Source organism: Liolophura sinensis, chromosome 7 (assembly GCF_032854445.1).
Source record: "Liolophura sinensis isolate JHLJ2023 chromosome 7, CUHK_Ljap_v2, whole genome shotgun sequence".
In the NCBI taxonomy this organism is placed as follows: Eukaryota; Metazoa; Mollusca; class Polyplacophora; order Chitonida; family Chitonidae; genus Liolophura; species Liolophura sinensis.
The window spans coordinates 59030824-59056753 of NC_088301.1; the positions used below are offsets into that span (position 1 = coordinate 59030824).

General features: G+C 37.2%; 2 protein-coding genes across 3 annotated transcripts; one reads left to right on the forward strand and one right to left on the reverse strand.

Annotated features, from left to right (window-relative positions):
- Positions 1-1989: 1989 nt before the first annotated feature.
- Positions 1990-25613, forward strand: LOC135469895 (NEDD8-activating enzyme E1 catalytic subunit-like). Of its 2 annotated transcripts, none has more exons than XM_064748531.1 (16): positions 1990-2113; positions 16135-16292; positions 17155-17235; positions 17537-17619; positions 18267-18347; positions 18566-18609; positions 19114-19178; positions 19481-19636; positions 20198-20300; positions 20735-20848; positions 22108-22161; positions 22380-22416; positions 22747-22828; positions 23015-23115; positions 23861-23979; positions 24216-25613. In XM_064748531.1, the coding sequence occupies exons 2-16, from the start codon at positions 16197-16199 to the stop codon at positions 24314-24316; spliced, it is 1317 nt and encodes a 438-aa protein (XP_064604601.1). In that variant the 5' UTR covers positions 1990-2113; positions 16135-16196; the 3' UTR covers positions 24317-25613. The 2 variants fall into 2 exon arrangements, with proteins under 2 accessions (XP_064604601.1, XP_064604600.1); XM_064748530.1 differs by lacking the exon at positions 1990-2113 and adding an exon at positions 14771-14817.
- LOC135470505 (PRA1 family protein 3-like) lies at positions 5986-14542 on the reverse strand. Its single transcript, XM_064749488.1, has 3 exons — positions 14364-14542; positions 11817-12034; positions 5986-11490 (listed from the first exon to the last, which is right to left on the reverse strand). The coding sequence occupies exons 1-3, from the start codon at positions 14540-14542 to the stop codon at positions 11351-11353; spliced, it is 537 nt and encodes a 178-aa protein (XP_064605558.1). The 3' UTR covers positions 5986-11350.
- Positions 25614-25930: the final 317 nt, after the last annotated feature.

The following is a 25930-nucleotide window of genomic DNA, read 5'->3' on the forward strand; positions in this document are numbered from 1 at the left end:
TTCGTGTGTGAAATCCTGTTTATAAATCCTGATCATAAGGACAATAGGCCTTGATTTTAACATGCGTATATGACGGAATCATGACATCAGCAGAATAAAACAAAGGCGTTTGTAGTGAAATGTAATCGTTAACATGCATGCTTGCCCTGTATCATGCCCATATATGTGATACATGGAATGCGGGGAATGTAGCAGATTTGCTGGCCAAGTTCTCACAGTCTCCGATTTCCGACAGCTTCTCCAGATGGAGACATGTGATTGGGAGAATGTCTCAGATCGGCTACACCGGAACTACACCGACGTTCGAGAAACTAGCTTTGAAGACGTTTATATGATGAATATTTTGTTGTTATGATAATTAATAAAATGAATGGCATGATAAAATCAAGGACTAAAATGCGACTTTCCTTTAGTCTGTATTAATAGTGTATAGCACATGCACGTTGCCGTCAGATGTGATCAGCGGTGTTAAAAGGCGCATTACTGCATGCATGTCACACGCCTGTGTATTGCCATGTACTGATCGCTTGTCTTTAGGTATAAGCACGTGTATCATATAACGCTGGTGTGTATGAAATGAAAAATAATCTTATACAAAGTACGGGTGTTCATCATTATGCATGACTGAGCTAAAGGGGATTGTGTATTACGCAACGAATTGTAGATTCGACACTTATATATGCCACGCCCACCTATATGCATCCGGTGGACCGCACATGTTTATGGGGTGTCGGAATTGGGCGAATGTCGCAGGATGGCTGTTTAAGTCCCGCTGTTCCCTGCTTTCCGGAGCCACACTGTGTTATGGACAGCATTACATTGGAACTCCGGACAGTGACGCAGATCTGCGGTTCCCCGGATTCCGACGATATGTAATAGCTGGAGGAGTAATTGTGCCTTGTTGGCGTCGGAAATTGGGGAGTGTATCCGATCTGCGCACAGTCCGCACGGTCCCCGATTTCAGAAGAAATGACATGTATATAATACAGGTCCAAACCAAATACGGGCATTCAGACGGTATATATATATATATATATATATATATATATATATATATATATATATATATATATATATATATATATATGACTGTCTGAAAGCTTAACAAAAATGTGTTCATTCATTCGGAGAAACCCGCATCTTTATGATATAAAATAAAATGATTTGTCAGTATTTTAATTGCCTTGTTAAATTCCTATTATTTATAAGGTATAATTAAGAACGCATTTCAATGTGAGTTCAGTATATTGTGCAGTGCCCCTGTCAAATTCAGTTGAGTCTGAAACACAGTTATCTTCATACAAGTGTGTAGTCCCAAGCACTCACTCACTCACTTATACTAGTGTGTAGCGTGGAAGCCAACGTGATTCAAAGCATTGATTTTCCCCCAGGACAAGCCGCCTTCATTCTCGTGACCGCGTTCTCTGAGCTAAGAGGTCGGCTGTGTGAAGGTCGCGAGCTAATTTGGCAGAGCCACACGTGCGGTGAATGACACAAGACAACATCCCTCGAAGATTTTGATCCACGTTGGCACTATACCAAGGCAGATGCCGGACATATATTCTATATATTGGTATACAAGTGTACAGTTAGGTCATCAGTTTTCAATACACGCTGTAGTATGTCTTAACCAACTACCTGCATATATGAGCATGATGAGAATAATTCATGCCTGCATACAAATACGTTAAAAATTCTTATACTCCTATCTGTATTTCATTTTCGTATTTTACATGTAATAAGGAATATTATATTTTACATATAACAAAGAAATATCAATAGCGGAACATTTTTATTACGCTATACGATGCTATCGACCCTCTCCACTAGATGGCGCTTGGGTATATGACAGGTTTGTGGGTATCCGGGGTTTCCCGCCTTTTCCATCTGGCGCAAGCTAACTTTTAACAAGTCTGGTATAATACACACCTGCATAAACCACGTGTGATGTATTCCAGATAATTTAGTCAAGCAGAATTTTGAAATTTTAATGGGGAACGGTTTTCTCTATACTGTGAATAGTGTAGCTAGAGAACATATAGCGGTAATTCTAAACCTTCATAACAATCATGACGTGAGGAATGCGGTGCGCGCATATATATTCACTATATAGGTATATGACGTGGTATACATATGACATACAATGACTGGTCCATCCATCAAATTTTTGAGACGATTAGCGTTATTCCATCTATACCGTGGATACAGAACATTGAGACTGTAAATGTTGTGCTTGCATATAACAAAGTAAAATAAATAAATATTCACTCAGTCAAAAGAAACAGTGGACTACATTGTATGCACATATTCAACGTGTTACGATATTCAATGTTTTCGTTAAAGGGACACAGAATCGATTCTTATTGGCTTGTGTGAGACATAGGCATGTCCAGGCTATGCTACTCGGTTGTAATATGTGTTAATGGACACAAACTCAGACGTATTCATGGTACACACCAAGTTAATAACCAAACATATATCCTGATATAGCTAAACTCAGTAATTTGAAATTGCGACATTTTAAATTTTGACATCAGTTTTCCTAGAAACAACAGAACTCAAAGTGACGTATGTATGCTCGTATGTGGGTCAATCGACATTGTCAGTGAGAGTATAAGCCTATACCTATAAGATGACATTAGGGCGTATATATAGACGGGGTGATACTCTCCAGTGTTTTTAGCCCATTCACGCCTGAGGAAAGCAGGTTAATAGTATGACTTTTCAATTATAATCCCTGAATATGCAATGACCTTAATGGCCATTACGGGTTTTTGAACATTCGCCCAGTTTTCTCTACCGATGAAGTTGTCAAGCTTTCCACAGGGCTTACCCATGCATGAAAACGTTTTTCTCAGTCTGCATTGAAAATGTTTTCGTTTTTCGCTAAAAAGTGTTTTCTTTTTTTCTCTGCAAAAACGTTTCTTCTGTTTAGTGCTGAAATGGTATTTATCCAGATTATTTATTCCTTAGTACCTACCCCAGTATATATTGTTAAATTTAGTGTAAAAAAATATGGAAAAAGAGTACAGTTATCTGAGTAAAGTGGCACTTAAAATCACTTAGAATGAGACCGGTTTTATGCACTTTTTTCCGCCAACACTCGGTAATCTCCGCCGAATTACGTCATACAAGTCCAACGTTTACGAGCTCTCGGAGCTTCGCCATTTAGTTCAGTGTTAAAAAAGCTAAATGAGTAACAACAAGCATATCGGATTTCTCCACAATATGTTTTGCTGTTCTGCTTACGGTTGTATAAACAGGTGGTCAGAGAATCCTGGAGTTAGTTTGTTTCAAGTTTCCAACTATTTTTTTGGTACCCACCAAAAAACAGCCGTAATAGCTCTCGCCAGCTGAAGGCTACGAGAGGAATACAGCTGAATTTCCACAACGGCACCTGCGCACAGTAGTTATAAAAAAATTTTAACTGAACTGAAAACTGATAGATAATAAATCTCTGTACACTATCGCTGACGTCCACATCGTACATGTATTTATAGTGTATGCGACTACGTGCCCCTATAGGCATAGGCTACTCGGAATGCCGACATGCCGGCATGTGCCGGTAGTTGTCATCGCATATAGGTATGAATTTAGAATCCCTCGGGGCATAGAATGATATTTACTGTGAAGCGGACAGAGGGAAAGAATAGTAAATAAATATTAAATCTGAAGATAAACACACGAAATGTACAGTGTAACACAGGGTAAAGCTATAGATTACCAGTAAGTATTGCCAGTGCGGTTGAAATGCCTGGACAAAGATCAAAGTCAACGTCTGAAACTGTAACTCTGAAGAATGAGTAGACATTTCAGTGTCTTAAATCGGAACTTTAACGCTGTCCACTGTGGGTTCATATTGATACGGCAGTTTATTTGCTTCTGTGCAGCTAGAATCCATCTCGAAAATTACATCGTTTTGACAGGAATTCCCAGGTTATTTAGGCCAGCTAGACTTGAGTTGTCCCTCTTTGACCTCACCCTCTGAGCCGTACCCGACAGGCGACTGGAGATCGGCAGTAAATCGATTGTTTTTAGGGGACTCAAAGTCATTAATACGTTTCCCATAAACCCTTTACAGCAATATGCTTGGTAAACAGGTTATAATCTTTATAATTAGGGCCAGTGGCTAAATTTGAACACCAATCCCTTAAAGGTGTATCTGTCCCCGTTGCCATGTTCGTTGTCGGAGATTTTGTAAGTTATGTCGTTCAAGGTGTTCTGTCGTCAGATGTATAAGTGTACAGGTGTACAAATGTTTCTATGCAACAAGAGTATGAAGGTATTAACCACTCAAAAAAAACCCCGTGTCTTACAATGTTTTCTTCACAAGGTAAATGTTTTAATCTTTTCTAAAACGTTTTTTGGGTGATTTGCTTAACTCGAGCACCTGATCATTAATAGCCACATCCCGTCTAAGTCTTTTTTTGCCCTGCCAGCTGTTTCATTCGTCTTTAACACCATTATCCACGGTTAATCACACGGATTAATTTCCGATCCCCAGGCGTTTACCGGCTATTTGCGTTGGATTAAATAAAATATACATCATATAAAATTATTAAATATTATTACAAACGCCGATTGTTCTAATATAAGCGTCAAGTCCGACATTCATATACCATTCGTAGTCCGTAAAGGGCGTTCCTAGGTACATGTGTATATCGCCCGGCATACATATAGTTACATAGTAGCAGCAACCGTACAAGACTGGGTGGGGTAATGCCTACAACTGCCATAGTAATTATCTACACTTGACGCTACAAGTGCTGTACTAAATGACACAGGTTAGTTGTGGTTACATCATGGTATCCAGCACAATTACAGGTCAGATCAGTTATGATTATATCATGGTATCCAGCATATTTACAGGTCAGATCATTTGTGCTTATATCATGATATCCAGCACATTTACAGGTCAGGTCAGCTGTGGTTATATCATGGTATCCAGCACATTTACAGGTCAGATCAGTTGTGGTTATATCATGATATCCAGCGTATTTACAGGTCAGATCATTTGTGCTTATATCATGATATCCAGCACATTTACAGGTCAGGTCAGGTCAGCTGTGGTTATATCATGATGTCCAGCACATTTACAGGTCAGATCATTTGTGCTTATACCACGATATCCATCACATTTACAGGTCAGGTGAGTTGTGATTATATCATAGTGTCCAGCACATTTACAGGTCAGTTATGGTTATATCATGGTATCCAGCACATTTACAGGTCAGGTAAGGTCAGATGTGGTTATATCATAATATCCAGCACATTTACAGGGCACATTTACAGGTCAGAACAGTTGTGGTTATATCATGGTATCCAACACAATTACAGAACAGATCAGTTGTGGTTATATCATGATATCCAGCACATTTACAGGTCGGAACAGTTGTGGTTGTATCATGATATCAAGCACAATTACAGAACAGGTCAGTTGTGGTTATATCATAATATCCAGCACATTTACAGGTCGGAACAGTTGTGGTTATATCATGGTATCCAGCACATTTACAGGTCAGCTCAGTTGTGGTTATATCATGGTATCCAGCACATTTACAGGTCAGCTCAGTTGTGGTTATATCATGGTGTCCAGCACATTTACAGGTCCGAACAGTTGTGGTTATATCATGATATCCAGCACATTTACAGCTCAGATGTAGTTATATCTTGGTAGCCAGGACATTTTCATGAGAGGTCAATTGTAGGTATATCAAGGTACCAAGATTTCCAAGGCACCTTGTGGTTACACCATGGTAACTGCTAGCACCTTTGGGGGGGGGGGGTGATTTGAACTTCATGGTATCATTACCAGATCAATTTCAATGAGAGTGTTTGTCAGACAAAAACAAAATAACTTGTTTTAGTGGCATTTAGGAGTTGGCACAAAACATTGTGACAATAAACCCAGAAGTTCTAAATCTATAAGCAATGCCTTGTCCAGTGTACAAAACAAAATAATAAATAATGGAATTCAGTACACAATGTATTTATTTCTGCCTCATGTATGACATGAAATGAGAACAATAAAACAATGCCATCTATGCACTGAATTAAGATTTCACAGAAAGGATGAAAATGCCAACCGAATACATGTACATACTGCAACAGTGTTACCTATTAATACTTAATGAATAGGTAGGGACTTAATTGGGGGATCAGCTTATAAGAATGATGTCAACAACAAATGATAGATAATTTTTTGTTTTCACATAAACTTAAATTATCATTGAGTACTGGCAAGTTTCTAAAATCTATGTTAGCACACAGTTTTATTATGCTGCGCAAAACATTTAAAACTGCATCACTCCATACCAGTCTTGTAATAGGTGATAAAAATTGCAACAATGTTATGTTTTGTATTTACCAAGAAAAATGTACAGGAAACTTTGAATTCATTGGTAACATGTCAACACTGCCTCTTTGCCCAACCTCAATTGTTGTACAGTAAACTATTTTCCACATTTGATACTTTGTTTCGCCTTGCTGGGCCCTATCCTCTGATAGGAACTATGTCTTCTATATAAAAAAAAGAGTAACAAAAAGAATGTATTGCTTGAGCATAATGTTAAAATGAATGGGCTGAGCTGGTCACATATTTTAATTATCATGCATGTGGAACTGATGCACTTACTGTATTTTCCCAAAACTTGAGCATTTCTCAAGGGACACATTTTGATCGATTCTTATTGATTACTCCACAGCATAGGGTTAATTTCACATCAGAAAAGACCTGGCATCAAAAGTATCACTTTAAGACCTTCATGTGTATTTTTACATACCAAACTTTAGGTAAAATACAGTACTCATGATTGTTCATACTGTACATATATCCATGCTGTACTACATGTAGCCATGCTGTACTACAAACATATTTCGTCTGCCTCTAACACTACTAAGCATTTGGCCATGTGTAGCAATCATGTGAAGGTTAGGTCATTTTAACAAAACCTCGACACAGCTGGGAGTAGCCTGCCTTGTGATCTGGGTTTGATTCAACAAAGTCAAGAGCAACTGCTGGCGTATGGCCAGGTTTTGTCTGTTTGCATATTGTTTGTACCACCATGACTGGCATCATCTGCTCTGATGTCGCCATGTGAACATCAATGAGACCTGATGCATGTTATGCACCACAGTGACCAGCTACTTGCAAACTGTACTCAGTGAACACAACGGCTATGGATACAACTGAAAGCTTCAAATCACACAACAAGTCCATCTACACCCAGCTGCATGGAACCTACCTCATGCTTCATGCAGGTAGCTTTGTAGTGTTGTAAACACTGCAGAGATTGTGTCAAACAGTGCAGATGACACTCTGATCAATATTCAACTTGTGACTTGCATATAGGCTTACACTGCCATCTGAAAGAAACCTTCAAGAGCCTCATGACACTTGATGATCTCTACATACATTTCTTGGAGATTTCTCTTTATCATTTTACAGAATTTGGAGTGAGACAAGCAGGCAAATGCCTTATTGACCATGAAAGGTTGATGGACTGTGCTCCTCACCAGTTTCTAAACTGTTGCAGTTGTCCCCTAAGATGTCTTCTACATGCAGCCCTGAAGGAGACATACAAATGTATATGTTCTAACCTTAGGCCACACCAAAAAAAACTTGTTTCTCGTCCTAAACCTCATGAAAAATTTGGTGGATGTATGTAATGTGTTAATTTTAACAGATAGTCTGTTATGTGAGTGATGCTAGAATGTACTCTGTTATTATAACACAGTATTGTCATATTCAATCTACTGTCCTGTTAGTCTAATAAGGTCTTCATCTTGAATTAATAGAATACGTATCATACTAGTATTTAAAATAATAATCTGTGGGAGTAACAGAATACACTCCAGCATCACTCAGACAATAGACTTTCTGCGAAAGTTAACATGTTTTTTTTTTCCAGTATAAAGTATGGCGGATAAAAGTCTGGATATAATGTGATGGGAAACAAGACATTTCTTATGATGCATCAGTACGTCATAGCAGTATTTACCAATCAGATCCTCATCTGAACTGTCTTTCCACTTTTGGAATATTTCTAATTTCCTTTCTCTATTAACAAGAAAAAAATGAGCAGTTCAATATTGACTAGAGTCACACGAATAATCACATAATGCTCCAGCTAAAAAAAATATTTTGGTATTACAATGTTTTGTGTACAAAATAGTAATATTTAGCAAAAACAAAAAGACATGACTAAAAAAATGATATGCAAAAAAAAAAAATCCCTCAATATTTTAACTTCACAAAACACAGGTAACAGCCGAAACTATTTCACTAAAGACAAACAGCATGAAAAAGAACCTTTGCCTTTCTTACCTAAACACACAAGTAATTCTGGGACTTGAATATAAACAGTAACATTTTAATTTTTTCCATAATCATTATCATTTTTCCATACTGGCAAGCCAAATCTGCCCAGCAGATTATTGAAATTATATCGTCTGTAGAGGAAAAGACCAACACCGTGAAAGACAGGCATGTTAAATACATGGTATATGACAACATAAGAAACAGGGCAAGTTTTGGGATGAAATGTCTGCACTCCAAAAGTAGTGTAAAACCTATGAGCTATGTCAGACAAGAACTGATTTTTATGAAAGCCTCTGTTTTGGTTTTCACCATTTGACACTAGTAGCACCATATTCTGTGCTGCTTATAAAGTCTTGAAGATTACAATTACTTTATTTGTCTTTTGTTTACACTATTTTTTCTAATCAGAACAAAACTAACAAAGTTCAGCCAGACTAGATACAGATAGTATGTCACAATATACATGTATCAAAAAAGAAAAGAAAATATAGAAACTCCTTAAGTTCTGCTCTCCATCACGTAACATAACATGCTTTACTGCTCAGTATGAAAGTTGGGTAAGATGTATATAGAGTGTATATTTTGTAGAAAAAAAGAGACAAAAACAACATAAGAGATTTATTCTATTTAGTAGCAATGTATATAAGCAATTTGATGTAAAAGAGTCTCAAGAAAAGCATGTATCACAGGGATGTGATTTACAACAGGTGTAAATGTCTGCTGAAGTAGCTGGCAAAATACTTAAAGTCACAATGGAGAAAGTGAAAATTGGTTTGTGTAGGTTAATAACCAAAAATAAAGACTACATGTGTTTGGCGAACTAGCGTTGCAAAGATTCTTATCTTAAAAAATGAACTTTGTCTGTGATCAAATATTATGACAGTTGCTAAGAAGGGCATAGTTAAAATAATGTTACTATAAACAAACACTGACCAAAGTGCTGCTCCACTCACTGAAGAGCACAAAATATGCCGTAAGCCTGAAATTAGTATGGATGCAATGGAATTACAATGTGGGGTAATGTTAGATACCATCAACCATTTGTCATTGTGCAGATGGGTTTGGAGTTTGACAAATAAGATAATTCTAAAACATTCGCAAGGCTTCATTTGGGGAAACACACAAGCTGCTTTCATTACTATCAGTACACAAAACTTTTTTTATCACCAAAGAGAAAGGAAATAAAAATACAACACCTGGAAGTGGAGTCAGGCCACACTGGTGTTGTAAAATATGCTCACAAGGATTTTCACCTGTGCCCTGGTTATACATGTTAATCACATAGGCTTCCCAAATTTAACATGGTACAGCACAGGTGAGAAAGATCTTAATTATAGCGTAACATCAGAGCAGGAAATAACAATATAACTGGGCATGGAAAGCTGTTACAATGCATTGGTGTAAAGTAAGAAAACATCTAAGAAACAGAGGATTTGTCTGGTATGGTATTAGCATACAATACATATACTATGGACTATTGTACAATGTTTCTTTAGTACAGGTATGTCAGCAATGTACATGGTCATCTGTCCAAGGGAAACACAAATATAGTTTCATCATACACAATTACCTACGCACATATAGTTGACCAGTAAAGCCAGCCATTTAAGAGAAAAATTTTTTACCAAACATAACAACTGGATGACTGTGCTCTTGTTTTTACCTGTATAACCCCATGAATCAGCACAAAGAAAATGTACTTATGTCCTGAAAATTTGATGAGATACAACAAAGGTTGACACATTGATCAGAAATGGGAATGTCCTGATGGGGGGCAACATATAACAACAAAATCTGAATGCAGGAAAATCTTCAGAGGAGTGGGGAAGCAAAATGCAATGGTTGAGAATCCAGAAAAACAACACTTCACATACAACACATGTTTACAGTAAGGTAAACTATGAAATGAGACAACATATCAACTTACAAAATTTCTATGTCATTTAAATATTCAGTGGTAAACATCTGCATAATTTTTCTCTATTATTCAACTGAAAGTGCAATAATATCCAAAAATAAGCCCATTCCACCACTGGATACATGAAACCATTCTTTTAACAGTTAAGTATTTTTTGTGATAATTATGCATGTTAACAAGGAAAGTAGTATTTTTGCCAGTAGGCCAAATTACAGGAGGTGATGTCACTTAAATACTGTAGGAAATATAACTTGACTTATCAAAATGTCAGCATACAGATGTACATACATAGATTCTGCTTCAATCTGAAAGATTCCACATCTTTAGGCCTAGAGGTAAAAGAGAATAGATTTTTCATGTTAAAATTGCTTTTATGCACCATGAATCATGGAATATCAAAACCGTTTCCCACATGAGGTTAGATTTCATTATGCTTACTAGCTTTGGTTTCCAAAAGCCAGAAAAACTACGACAGCAGAATAACAAGGGCGGCGTCTTTTCAATATATCCCATTCCCAAGCCTGTCAGTATGTAATCTCTGTAATAATCTATTTATAACAACAATACAAAGTCTTGAATTTAGATCAACTGACACAGGTAGCAAATATCTGTCACTGTCATCAACTAGGACAGGTAGTGCTTGGCACATACATGTAGGTGAATGCCAAGAAGACATGAATCTGCACCTATGTTGAATACAAAATTTAATTCATACAAATGATGCAAAAGGTAAGCTCTTTAAGCCAGCTTAAGTGCTCATCTTTAGTTTTGCTTGTAACTCCTCAAACAAAATAACAAACATTATCATTTAATAATAATTTTCCTTATTTTGTGAAAACAACAACAACAACCTCTCTACAGCTGAGAACCTCACCCTAACCCTTCACCATGTTTAATATCAAAACCATGCCAACCAGATCTACATGTGGACTAGCCATCCCATAATTTCTCACAACATTATCCACCTTCAGTTCATCCAGTGCACCAGAGGGATTCCGTGGATCACAGGTATAAATTGATGGAACAAAACTGCACATATCTACAGTGCTTTCTTCCTAAGTCTTTGTTCACATGTCTGCCTTGGGACAATGAGGCAGGCAATGATGTAGGATCTAGGACCCAGCCTCTTGCTCCTGACCCAAACCCTCAAGAATCAAGCCCATCGGCGTTCTCTTCAGGCCCACAAACTCCATCTTATTGGAAAACTTGTTCTTCATGTTGCGCATCCTCAAGGAAGCATGAATCAAAATTACTGAAAAACGACGAAAAAAAAAAAATACATGGAAATCTGTTACAAGATAATCCAAATGCACCGGTAAAAAGTCATGCATCATTCAACAATAGAACATGTTACCACTTCACTGTTGGTCAAAATATTCAAGAAACTTCATTCAAAATTTTCATCCTTTTTGAAAGTACAATGTATGGTAAAGAGACACTATCATGTCTGAACATTTGACACAATCATACAGAAATAAGACAATAGATGTGTAAGCAATTAACTGTAAAATAGTTAGCTGGGAAACAAATAAAAATTTTACTAGCCCACAATCCTACTTTGTATGGTAGCGTACTTACAGAGTAATGGTAATGCCACCCCAAACATAAACACGATGACAGCCCCAAACATATACACAACCAGGTAACCACCGACCAGGACTATCATCACACTTATGATTGGATGATCTCTTTTGAACCTCTTCGCTCGCCACTGAGTGTTTGTGCAGTACACAAATCCCAGGAACACAACCGAAATAGCAGCAAAACCAAGCACCATTTTAACAGGATGGATAATTCTGAAGGAAAACAAGAGAAAATATACAGTACACAATGTATATCGATTGGTTACATAAAGGTTACGGACTGGTTACTCAAAGTCAATTGACTGCTACAAAAAGGTTAAGTCACTCTTACCCTTCAGCTAAGCGCAAAAGCCTAGCAAAGAATGGCAGTAGCTTACACCCGCTGTTGTCATGCCTTTAAATATCATCATTGGGCAGGCCACTGAATTTGGTGCAAAATTCAATTTCAAAACCTTTCCACCTAGCTTTATCGAGAAACCATTGTGGCTAGTGTGCCATAAGTACAAATCTATGCAATCATTTATAGATTCAGTTGAGTGAAAATGTGTTGGGTCCACGCCATTCAGGTTTGATGCCCTATTGCTTTTGTAAAGATTAATATTATTCTCCAAAACTTTGCACCTGTTCACCAGGCAAAACTAGTATAGCCATGCTTTGGAAACTTATAGTTAATGCAGCGTTAAAAAACTAGGGGTCATAGGTCACATGACCTGGTGGCCATATCATACTTACAGAAATTTCATCAGTAAACTTCTCCTCCAAAACAACTGATTGCAGACTAAGATATAACTGTTCTCCAAGGCCTTCTCTAGAATTTATGTTTGTTTTCATTTCAGTTCTTATGTTAACTAGGCTTATGTGACCATGGTTAATAGGTCACAAAACCTATATTTCAGTTGTGTTATTTTTTCTTTGGAACTTTATCCTGTAAAAAAGAGCCAAATATGATTGTAACTTTAAGTTATAATATAATAAAATCTAGAATGATGGGTACCGTGCTCTCTCGTTTTACAGGTATGTCCACCGTTTTGAGTTATGATCACTAGATTTGTTTCTTTCTGAAGACTTAATATTTTGCCACCCAGAGTCAGTCTGCACAAAGTTTTGCAAGGAATCGGAAAGGAAATTATAAACACTTTGCTGTCACAGGGGCCATGCTTTTGGCATTTTGGCCCACTGCCTTAATGACAAACATTGCCCAAACTAATATACAGCTAGTAAAGTGAATAAAAATATGATGGTTTTCTTTCAGACTTAAAAGCTCTCAGAAATTTTACACGATTTCTTTTTGCACATTCACAATGCATGCTCCCCTATGATACGAGCCTTCAATTTCTTGTAGAAATGACCCTGTATCATATGAGGGAATCAGGTAGAAAAGAAAAATAAGCGTGTATGTAAATTTTGATTGGCTACTGCAACCTCCATTATAAATACATCAAAGATACATATGTGCTAAATAGTAGAAGTGCCGTCAAAATTTCCACAGCTTGCATCAGGATCTGAAGACTAACCCTCTCGTGGACATGAAGAATGAGACAGAGCGGTGTGACTTGGTGCAATATCTACAGTGCTTTACCAGCAACAGCAAATCTGTGCCTGATGTTGTGAAAGTGACTATAAACTTGATCACACTGAGTCCAAACCCAGAAGATGACACAAGTTCTTTCTGCACTTTTCTTTTATGTCTTATCTGAAATAATTGGCAGTTATGACCATGTTAAATACTATCACGGCCATCACTGTCAGACCTCACAGCAGTACTGGTATTATCAATTTTTAACAAATGATGATTAGCAAAAGCCTAATTTATAAGAGGTGAAATCTTTCCTGTAGAGACTGTAAATATTGCTTTCTATTGCTTGCTTTCCACATTACACAGCGGCAAGCAGACAAGGAGGTGCAAAATAAGAAGGAAGGTATAGGTTGATAATAACTAGAAATTACAGTACAGTATGTTAGGTAACATAACAGCATATGTATCTTGTAAACGTCAACAAAACCTATCTTTTTTATATATATTTAAGAGGCAGAGTAGCAGAGTTTTGTAATAACTCCTTTCATACTTGTCTGAGTAAAATTTCTTGGCACAAGTGAGACAGCAAATGGGCTGATGTCTGCTGTCTCAAATCCAGCAAAGGTCTAACAGAGTATTCAACATGGGTCAGACATGATTTCAGTTAAACATTCAGTCAACCATTCAGTCAGACAAGTCAACGCACAGAATTTCATGTCGTTGGTTTAAGTAGTTTCACAATGCGTCAAAAATCTAATTTCTGAGTTAACACCGAAAGGGAGAGAACTTTTTGATTTAAAACGATTCAAACATCTAGGCTAAGTTTCTTAGTTGCAGGTAACTCATTGAAGCCTTTGGTTTCAGATAATCACTCAGCGACAGATCACTTAATAGACGCTCTTCACGTAATCCATGCCAAAGAGAACAGTTGGTCGGCAAACGCAGAAAAGCACACCTTCATCACGTTCATGTGTCGTGGCAGCAGGCGAGTTAGTCCAGCATAAAATCAATTACAGAGGTTCTTACCCGATTAGAAGAAACACAACGACAGCCGTCAAGAAATAATTTGTCTGGTAGTAAAGAAGATTGTTCAGAACTCTGTTCGACCATTTTTCTGGATCTCTAAGATTCGGAATCTGGAATCTTGCCGATTCAAAGGCAAAATCATTAAGAGATCGCAGTGGAGCCAACTCAATTTCCGCCATGCTGTCAGCTGTGACCCCCTATAACATTGACAATTTATAAACAATCTGTATTTCGCACACAGATTGAGCTTTTGTGTGTTCAAAGGAGATTGTATGTTGCTTATCGTCGATTATGAATGATTGTTAAAATTTGTGTCCGCTGTTATGCTCATATAGAGTCACAAGGAAAGGAACGACGTAATTATTAAGTCTATTAGGGGCGAATACATTGACAGTTGCGCGCCGCATGGTATTTGAAGTGAAAACAAATCGGTAGTATTTAGACATAAACAGCGGTGAGTCTGGGCGAAGTAGAAGTCATATCGTGGTTTAGTCTGTATGTCTGTTCTCATAGGCTGAACCAAATTGTCTGTTTCTCAAAGTTTTTTGAAATTTGGTGGTGTAATAATAATCGGACACTCATGGATGGAGTGATATACGTTACTACCGGCTTACCAAAGGAATCTAGGAGTTCTTCTTATCCAACTAATTAATAATGTTCACAATATTCTCAAACAGATCATGTAATTACAACTGGACGGTACATGGAATGAAAACAGAGAAAAAAGTCAAATAAATCGTGTATTGTAGGGCAAACTAGTGGTAGTGTGCTGAAGTGATACAAAAATAACACTAGCTGGACGGGTTTAATCTTACAACATTGGTTACGCTCGATTCAGTGTTCCATACCAGAAATTCAGCAATGGTTTCACATCTCCTGCACTAGTACAGTTATATTGAATGTTGAGGTCTGTTTTCAACAATTTCTTATATTTACTTGTCTGTGTGTTTAATCATTGAATTCAGAGACATGGCAGGTCAATTCTGCATGATACTTTGTGGAACAAAGTTGGCCGTTAAATCTATTCCAAAACTGAGGCACACATCAATTTCTGGTGTGCATTGATGAGAATAGGATTTTTATTACCAGTCCTGTAAGTGCAAATCTATTACTAAGTCGAAGTGTTGTTGAAATCCACAGGAATATTTCCTTCTCACTCATTAAAATAACTGTGCTGTCATGGCAAGTCAGGTGTACTGAAATCTCGAATCTGCGTGCCAAAGGATACGGAAATCAACCTAGCAAGACAAAACCACGCAACCAGTCTTAAATGACAACTTTAGTTATGATTTCATTAGTGATCAGGGATGTAAAATAGAAAGAATAATTAGCCCAGCCAGTCAGGCGTGAAAATAAATTCTAAAGGCTCCAGTCAAGACTTGGGACTATTATGACCCACCTGATTTTATGCTGATTTGGAATGGATTTAATGGCAAACTTTGTTTTCCAAAGTGCGCAAAGGACCTACGGCATTTTTTAATTCAACATTAAGCAGCAAGCAGAGGCAAATAAATATCTGAAATTGTTGAAAGGAGACCTCAACGTTCAATTTAACTGAACTACTCCTACACCAGCCAATTAGCTGTGATTCCCTATCCCATGAGAATGTAAATGTATACAAATATTCCAGAAAAAGAATTTTGGAACTATCAGGTTATGTAAGGGCAGGGGTGGTCTTAGTTGGGGATTGTTACATTCTGTGTTGGTAAAGTGTATGGATGCCACTGTTTACAACCATTTATAAAAACATTTATGCTATAATCTCTTTTAGGAAATATTTACTTGGGTGACTTAACAAAACTATCTGTTCAGAGATCCATTCACAAGACAGACATGGAAGAAAGTTGGCCAGGACGCTGGAACCATGTGAAGAAGTTCTTGGAGAGGACTGGACCATTTGCACATCCAGACTTTGAACCTAGCCCTGAGGTGCATATAGTTCATCAGGTTTTTTTTTTTTTTTTTTTTTTGGGGGGGGGGGGGCTTAGGGGATTTCCAATGGGACAGTAAAATATAGAATCAGTGTGGTCCTAATGTCTGTAGCTGAAAAGATAATACAAACTTACGTTTGATGAAAGCAGGTTTGATGGAAGCTAAATTTTAGTTGTTTTTTTTTTTAGAAAAATCAATCAAATACCTGTCAAGTATGCTTTTAAAACCTTAGGTTTTGGGCCCATCAAGAATGATAATGCATGAAGCCATTGGTGAGATTATTGCAGCTACAAAATCTGTTGAGCTATTAAGGATAAGAATTTCAATCTTCCATTGATTAGACATAGGAAACAACCTAAACTCACAAAGTTTGTAAACATATTTTGATGTAAATAAAGTGTATTGATAGTGACCCATGTATTCTTGTGTTCCCTGAAATAATAGCTGTGTACATGTTTATTACTGACAACACTTTACATTGAACTTGTTTGAAATGAGTTAGGTCTGCCAGTGGTTCCCCTTTATTTTGTGTTGCTATTCAGTTTTCTTGATAATACACTCAGCATTGCTATATTTACTGTTAGTGTGTTTACCCTGGTTTCCTCTCACCATATTGCTGGCCGCAGTTGTGTAAGTGGAATATTCTTGAGTACGGCGTAAAACACCAATCAAATAAATAAAGAAATATTTACTGTGAGAAGTATGTGTGCTGTACTTGACAGTTAATCAACAAGCAGAGTTTTAACTGCAGCTCTGCATCAAGTGTTGTTAATTTTTCCTACAGGAGCATATTTCACGCAAAATGAAAATGGTGCTTGTGTTGAATATGTTTGATATACAGGTATTTTTCTGTCAATAGGTTCTTGATTTCATGCAGCAGATGTGTAAACTGTTGGTCATAGGTGCAGGTGGTCTTGGATGTGAACTCCTGAAAGATTTGGTATGAGTTATTTCTCCTTGTTATCATTTCCCTTACACACTGGTACATATAAAGATCAACACAAGCAAAAATAGGTCTATGTGGGCATTTGTGGCTGAAAATAGTTGATCTTATACATGTAAATAAATAATGTACATATCTGGTTATCTTTCAGGAATATTAACGAAATATTTGCTACATTCAGTACAGGATAAGTATATTTTGTTTTTTAATGCCATCTATGTATTTCCCTCATGTTTGAAGTAGAAGAAAATGAATGCACCTATCTGGATACCTTGTATTTTTATTGTTATTTTGGCAGGCAATGCTAGGGTTTCAGAATATTCATGTGATTGATATGGACACTATAGATGTATCAAATCTCAACAGACAGTTTCTCTTCAGGTAAAACCATCAGATAAGATGGACTCTATATGACCCAAAAGTTTGCCCCAAAAAGTGCATCTTAGAAACCAGTGCTTGTAAACTCACATTTTCCCAGGATATCATAATATCTTCCAAAGAATCACCTTTCAGAGATAAATACATGTAGAACTTGTGTAAAAATGTGCAATTTTAGTTGTGGGCGAAATTTTAGGTCTATTATCATAAATGTCTAATAGTACATTGTAACAGTATTTTCGTACAAAATTTATATAATATACAAAATAAAATATGATATAAATAGAATTTGTGGTGTGTAATTACCGAAGTGTCGGAATGCTTAGAGTTTGACAGGTATTGGGCATGTTTTACCAGATCACCACTGTAATCCTGTAAACAGTATCACAGGTTAAGAGTATTGTATTGATTTTATTTTAGTACATCTTACTTTCTCTAAAAGGAGGTTTTACTATGCTGTTTATTCTACCAAGTACTGAAATTCAATAGTATTTCGTAAATGTTGAAGAGTGCTGGTTATTTGTTACAAATCATACCAATTAGATTACTTCATTTTCCATTTTAATAATTACATGTGACAAATTGTTTCTCAGATGTTACTTTTGGTGATATTTCCCATGTGTTGTAAGTTATTACCTTTGTTCTTATAGGCCTAAGGATGTGGGGAAGTCGAAAGCTAAAGTTGCAGCAGAATTTATCAACACCAGAGTACCAGGCTGTAATGTAACACCGTATCCTTTACAGGAAAGGAATTGATTGGAAAATGAAGAATTTTATTCCTTTGCAACTCCGTTAATGTTGCTGTTTTATCTCCTAACTTACTCATGAGATACTAGAGACAAACCAGACCTCCATGTAAGAATTGCATCTGGTTTATTTAGCTGTATTTACTTGCATTTCTGAATCATTATAACATATTGCCATATCTATGATCCTTTACTTCTATCAGGTATTTCTGCAAAATTCAAGATTTTGATGATTCATTTTACAGAGGTAAGTGGAAACGTAGTATTTTCTGTAAATATTTGTGCCATGAATAAAGAAGCACAGAAGTTTTTGCATGAAGGTCCCGACCGATCTCTTTATGCTTTTCTCCTTTATGGGATTACACATTGTCATCTCTGAAAAATCATGAATATATGTCCCAGTGATGAATTTCATAAACAGTCTTACACTTTGAAATTCTGTAGGAAGTCGTGAAAAAGTTGTGAATTAGCACAAGTATTAGTAATATGGCATGTTCATTGCTTGAATTGTTATCGATTGGTGAATGTGGATGCCTTTATTATTCCAATCTGTTGGCAAAACACCTGAGCTACGATCTTTAATCGTGCATTACTAGTTTTCAGTTTTTGTTATGAAACTCAAGAAGGTGGTGTTGCATATTAAATTCAGGATGCTCAATTTTCAGAGACATATTTGATCCAAAAGAATGTTATATACTGCTATGGTTGATTCAGGGGATGGATGTAATTCTTGATTTCCACTGCTTTCCAGATTTTCACATAATAATCTGTGGTTTAGACTCTATACTTGCCAGAAGATGGATTAATGGAATGGTGGTAAGAGAACACCTAAGTTACTGCTTTATTTTTCTTGTATGTGCTTAAAAATTGAATGTTAGTTCAGTTAGAAAGTAAACTTTAATAATAAACATTTAAACTTAGTTTTCCAGATAATAGGCTGTTTATTGGCCCTACATAGTATTTTATTGGTATTCTTAAACAATATATTAACCATATTATCTTAGTTTAAGTTAGAACAACAGCAAAAAAGGCATGAAACTATAAGAATGAACTCATCCCTCATCATTTATGGTTTATGGAATCACAGAGCCCTCCTAATGTAACTGGTGACATTGTAGGTGAGTTTATTGCGGTATGAGAACGGCCAGTTAGATCAGTCCTCGGTGATTCCTGTAGTTGACGGAGGAACAGAAGGGTTCAAAGGGAATGCCCGTGTAATCCTCCCAGGGATGACGGCCTGTGTGGAGTGCACACTTGACCTCTACCCACCACAAGTGAGTCCTGAATATAGTCATGTGGCAAAAAAAATTCCTTGTTTTCACTTTTCATGAGTGTAACACCAGATGTTGCATAGTTTTAATACATGTACCTCAGGGGCTCATTTTTATTCTCCACTTATTAAAAAGATTTATTTATTGTGTGGAATTGAAGCAAATGACAAACTTTGTTTTTTGGGCTAAGGGTGGCAGCATGTGTGTTGTTGTTGTTGTTGTTGTTGGGATGGTGTTGTCTATTCAGCAGTGCTACATATATGCTACAGCCATGTTCCTGTGTACTGTTCACTGTAAGATGAGGAATATTAAGGAGTTGGCCCAAACTTTGACGTGCATATGTATGATTTTTGATACCCTAATTCTTCATTCTTCTGAGAGAACTATGTAGTGTTGAGAAATATTTTGCACTGTTTTATGAAGCTTGCATCTTTATTGGCACAAAAAAATCATAGTTACTGTCATTTTCATAATGAATGTATTCATAAATTCCACTGAAAAAAAGTGCTTTAGTGGTTGAAAAGGTTGAAGATTTACAGTAATATGATTTACTTTTACTTATAGATAAATTTCCCATTGTGCACTATTGCCCACACTCCAAGATTACCAGAACATTGCATAGAATATGTGAGGATTTTGTTGTGGCCTAAGGAGAATCCATTTGGGGGTAAGAAATACTGAAACATGGCTTGGCTATGTAGTCTCCTTTGTTAAGTTATAAATATGGAGCATACTCTTAATGTATGTTAGTGTTTAAAGACATAGTGTTTAGACTGGCATGTACAGATTAGAATACAAATTGTAGGTGTTTATAATGACATGTCAGAGGTAGAATTAATGCAGGTTGGAAGGATCTTGAAGTTTGATTACTTGTGCATGGATAAGTTAATTTTTTAAATATTTCATTGGTGTGATCAATTCCAAAAAATTAGAGCAAATTCATTATATAATGAATTCTGGATCTCAAACAAAACAATGTCTTGTATGTATGTGTGTTTGAGGTTTTATGTCCTACTTACCATTTTCCAGTCATGTAGAGAAAGTGTAAATAGCCAGTGATGTTCCCCAAAACACTACGTGTGCCTGATATATATTTTGTAGAAGATGTGTCAATAGACGGTGATGATCCCAACCACATTAAGTGGATCCTTGAGAAGGCAATGGAGAGAGCTCAGGCTTATAACATCACTGGAGTCACCTACAGGCTAACTCAAGGTACTGTGCTGTGCCAAAAAATAGCTGACACAAGGGCTTGTGGTACACATAGTAGACCACAGTGCTGTCCTTATAAACAGCTGACACAAGGGCTTATGGCACACACAATAGGCCACAGTGCTGTCCTTATAAACAGCTGACCCAAGGGTTTAGGTTACACACAATAGACCACAGAGCTGTCCCGATAAACAGCTGACACAAGAGCTTATGGTACACACAATAGGCCACAGTGCTGTCCTTATAAACAGCTGACACAAGGGCTTATATACACAGTGATCCACAGTGCTGTCCCAGTAAACAGCTGACACAAGGGCTTTTGGTACACACAATAGGCCACAGAGCTGTCCCAATAAACCGCTGACACAAGGGCTTATATACACAGTGATCCACAGTGCTGTCCCAATAAACAGCTGACACCAGGGCTTATGGTACACACAATAGGCCACAGAGCTGTCCCAATAAACAGCTGACACCAGGGCTTATGGTACACACAATAGGCCACAGTGCTGTCACAATAAACTGCTGACCCAGGGGTTTAGGTTACACACAATAGACCACAGTGCTGTCACAGTAAACAACCGACACAAGGGCTTATGGTACACACAGTAGACCACAGTGCTGTCCTTATAAACAGCTGACACAAGGGCTTATATACACAGTGATCCACAGTGCTGTCCCAGTAAACAGCTGACACAAGGGCTTATAGTACACACAATAAGCCACAGAGCTGTCCCAATAAACCGCTGACACAAGGGCTTATATACACAGTGATCCACAGTGTTGTCCCAGTAAACAGCTGACACAAGGGCTTATGGTACACACAATAGGCCACAGAGCTGTCCCAATAAACAGCTGACACCAGGGCTTATGGTACACACAATAGGCCACAGTGCTGTCACAATAAACTGCTGACCCAGGGGTTTAGGTTACACACAATAGACCACAGTGCTGTCACAGTAAACAACTGACACAAGGGCTTATGGTACACACAGTAGACCACAGTGCTGTCCTTATAAACAGGTGACACAAGGGCTTATATACACAGTGATCCACAGTGCTGTCCCAATAAACAGCTGACACCAGGGCTTATGGTACACACGGCAGACCACAGTGCTGTCCCAGTAAACAGTAAAACACTCAAGGATATTCTACTTAAGTGGAGAAATGTGACCAATTTTACCTCATTGCTGAATTTTAAATCACAAGGAAACTGATTTATTAAATCACAATGTAAACTTTACAAATTGTTCTTATTGTAGGTGTTGTGAAAAGGATTATCCCAGCAGTGGCCTCAACTAATGCTGTGATATCAGGTGAGTTCTCTGGTGATGGGATCTTTACCATAGTTTTCTCCTAGCATCTTGACGTATTGACGTGGAGTGTAAATTTTGTATAAAAAAAAACACTTGGAATGTGATTTCACCCTTAATGTTTCTTTTAACTGCGTACATGAAGTAGAGGAAGATAAGGTCTAAAGGATCAGCTCTTCCAATCCACCAGTAAATAATGTTTTCCCACTTTTTTTTTTCAGCCACATGTGCTACAGAAGTTTTCAAAATAGCATCAAGGTAAGTTCACAAGAGTCCACACGTCATGTAGCGGAGCATATTTTCTCTATACGTTTCTGTATATGTGGTATGCATTATGCGTTCACAATTTACATACAGTGTGTAGATTGGTCTTTTGTCTTACATACTGTAATTTCCGGTTATTATCAGCTGTAGTTCTCAGAATATCATTCATTATTTTTCATTTCCTGTAACTTTCATTGTTAGCTTTCACCTCGTCATCTTTATGCCTCTACCTCATGTAATGTCTAAACACTGTGTTCTTATGATCTAATAACGAATATTGTTTGTAGACAGAATATTGTGACGAGAGAACTGGTCTTATTTCAGCTGTGCTCTTCCACTAAACAACTACATGAATTTCAATGATGTTGAAGGAATTTACACATACACATTTGAAGCAGAGAAAAAGGTGGGTGATATAAAAAGAGGCAATGTTGTGTTTTTTGACAAGTATTGAAACTCGATAAATATCCAAGTTTATTACACATAGTACTGCATAAAGCACAGGTTATGTTTGTATTAAACCTTGACCTGTTCTTACCTGTTTCAGTGGGATGCTATTCCCCACATAATACTTATTTTTGTTGTGTGTCAGGACAATTGTCTAGTGTGCAGCCAAATCCCTCAGACTCTGTCATTCTCAGACACAGCAAAGTTACAAGACATCATTAATTACCTGGTGGAGTCTGCCTCGTAGTAAGTGTTTTCTACATTATTAATTATCTATATTTTACTATTATATTTTACCCTTTGTTCTGTGCCATCTGACTAGCAAATTTAACTCTTTCACAGGTATTTATTAGGTGAAAGCAGGGTCAGTCTGGTAGTGGTTGTTTATTAAATTAACTCATTCCTAAGGGGATCTAAACGAACACCTCCCACAACCCACTGTTTGTCACTGTACAGTGGTTGTTTATTAAATTAACTCGCTCCTAACCAGATCTAAACGAACACCTCCCACAACCCACAGTTTGTCACTGTACAGTGGTTGTTTATTAAATTAACTCGTTCCTAATGAGATCTAAGCGAACACCTCCCACAACCCACTGTTTGTCACTGTACAGTGGTTGTTTATTAAATTAACTCATTCCTTTGACTGGTTGTTGTTTGAAATTATCATGGTCAGTGGTATTTTGAGAAGTGAAGTCAGATATTTGACTGGTTGGTGTTTGAAATGATCATGCTCAGTTGTAATTTGAGAAGTGAAGTCAGATTTTTAACTGGTTGGTGTTTAGAAATGATCATGCTCAATGGTAGTTTCATACTGAAACTGTCACCAACAGTGTATTGTGTTGTGGGCATACAGTCACTGGTTCTGTTTTTTCAAATTGTAGCAAGTGTTTAGCTAAATGAATGTTTTATAATACGTACAAGATGGAACATCACTCCTGACAAAGTTGGACCAAGTATAATACCTGAATTCACTTTGTTTAATTTTCAGTCAGATGAAATCTCCAGGCATTGCAACTACTGTTAATGGAAGGAACAAAACTCTGTATATGCAAACAGTGAAATCCATCGAAGAAAGGACCAGAGAAAACTTAAAGAAGACCCTGAATGGTAAGTCTTTCTCTAAGTTCCACTCTTTGAACTTGATGGACTACAATGATTTTGTAATTCAATCCTGAATCAAGTCATACCCAAGATTTCAACATCGGTAATTTTGGCACTGCATGTTTCTCACTTGGCAGTAAGCCGTTGTGGTATGTCTGATATAATGTTGAATGATGCTAGTCCCCTATCAACAAAGTCATCGGATAATACAAATGATATAAAATTTATTTTGTTACTTTCAGAATTGGGCCTGGTGGATGGACAGGAGCTGTATGTGGCAGATGCATCAACCCCGTCCACAGTAACATTTAAGTTACAGCTGGGAACAGAAATGGAGAAATAACACAACTGCACCATAGATGTGATTCATCCTTGTGACATTCATAGTGCTTACTAAATGACTGAAATAATGTGATAAATTTTATTAAACAGCAAACATTGCAGACTTTGCCTTGAAAAGAGTGAATGAGGATGTTTTTGTGTGAGAAAAGAAATGCACCTTCCCAAGGCTTCCAGTTCAAAAGTGTGTACTGTCTGTGCATGCTGTTTTTCAGTAAATCATAGCTGAATAAGCTGAAGGATAAGCCTTCATAGCCATCTACTTATTAGAGAAATACAATGTAACTTTGGATGTAAACCTAAATTTACAGTAACTATGTAGATGTACATAATGTATATATATTTACAGCGAAGGATTTTTGTATGAATATGTACATGTTCTGGTTTTAAGGTGTCCACACATGGCTCTGGTTTGACCCCCCCCCCCCCCCCCAAATTTTTTTTCTTTAATAACAACCTGGTACATTTACTAGTGGTGTTATGTTGCATAATGGTCATGGATTAAGCTAAACATTCAAGAAAACCATTTGCTCTCCACCAGTGGGTATCTCAGTATATATTCTCAGTAACAGACATACAGCCTTACACCAGCCACGCCAGTTTCCTCCATCCGTAAAACTCTTCACCGTTGTGTACATGTAGGTGTGTGTATAAGTGTACATGTAAGTGTACATATAAGTGTACATGTAAGTGTACGTATAAGTGTACATGTAAGTGAAAGCCTCTTGAGTATGTGAACAAATGTGAACATCTTCAACTGAAGTACTTTATTAAAGTTCATTCATTCCATTGTATTCATTAAATTTCTTATATTCTGTGTGTGCGATTAATTTATAGTCACCAAGGTAATATTACAGATTTAAATTTTGCACCTTTGATTCTTACCAGTAATAAATGGAGTTTCCACAATGCTACAGGTACTCTTCTAAAGATCTAGTGAATGAATCCAAACTAACATTGTTCATGTAGATGGACCGAGACTGGTTGGTCTCTTATTGTAAGGTCAGCAAGTGTGGTAATGTGATCTTGGGCAAGTATGTTGTATACCTGTCTTGTAATAAGGTTAATGCACTCATGGTTTGTGAAATGCGTAGATCCATTCCACTCTAGTGTCCACCAGAACTATTTAAACATGAAGGATGGAGGAGTATGGACGGCAGTTGGGTAGTGGGCCTGTTTTCTTATTGACCCGTTTAACATCTTGTTGCTGTAATGAAGGCACACAATGATGTAAGTGCTGTGCAAGAAGTCTACCCTTATTAAACTTTTTACATGTAAAGAAGTGAACAAAAATACTATAATTTTCTTGTTTGGTATTATTTTCTATGCCGGTGTGTGCGTGTTTATATAATGAATGGGTAGATGGGGTGAGAGCATTCACTAGCTTATATCTGCCCAGCATTTTAAAGGGGCAGATGTCATTCTATTAATCAGGGGCCAAGGTGTCGGATGTGGTTAGAACCTCTCACCACTGTAGTCTCTGTGAGTGAAGTGCAGCTAATGCTAGCTCCTCTCTAGCCATACATGGGAAAGTTCCAGCAACCTGCAGACAGTCATGGGTTTCCTCTGATCTCTGCTCAGTTTCCTCCCACCATAATGGTGAAATATTCTTGAGTAT

Coding starts and splice junctions, on each gene's coding strand:
- LOC135470505 (XM_064749488.1), bottom strand. CDS start 14,542: ATGGCGGAAATTGAGTTGGCTCCACTGCGATCTCTTAATGATTTTGCC. Junction 12,035..14,363: donor GTTGTGTTTCTTCTAATCGG/GTAAGAACCTCT, acceptor GTTTTCCTTCAG/AATTATCCATCCTGTTAAAA. Junction 11,491..11,816: donor GGTGGCATTACCATTACTCT/GTAAGTACGCTA, acceptor GTCGTTTTTCAG/TAATTTTGATTCATGCTTCC.
- LOC135469895 (XM_064748531.1), top strand. CDS start 16,197: ATGGAAGAAAGTTGGCCAGGACGCTGGAACCATGTGAAGAAGTTCTTG. Junction 19,637..20,197: donor TTGACCTCTACCCACCACAA/GTGAGTCCTGAA, acceptor TTTTACTTATAG/ATAAATTTCCCATTGTGCAC. Junction 22,417..22,746: donor GTTTTCAAAATAGCATCAAG/GTAAGTTCACAA, acceptor GTCTTATTTCAG/CTGTGCTCTTCCACTAAACA.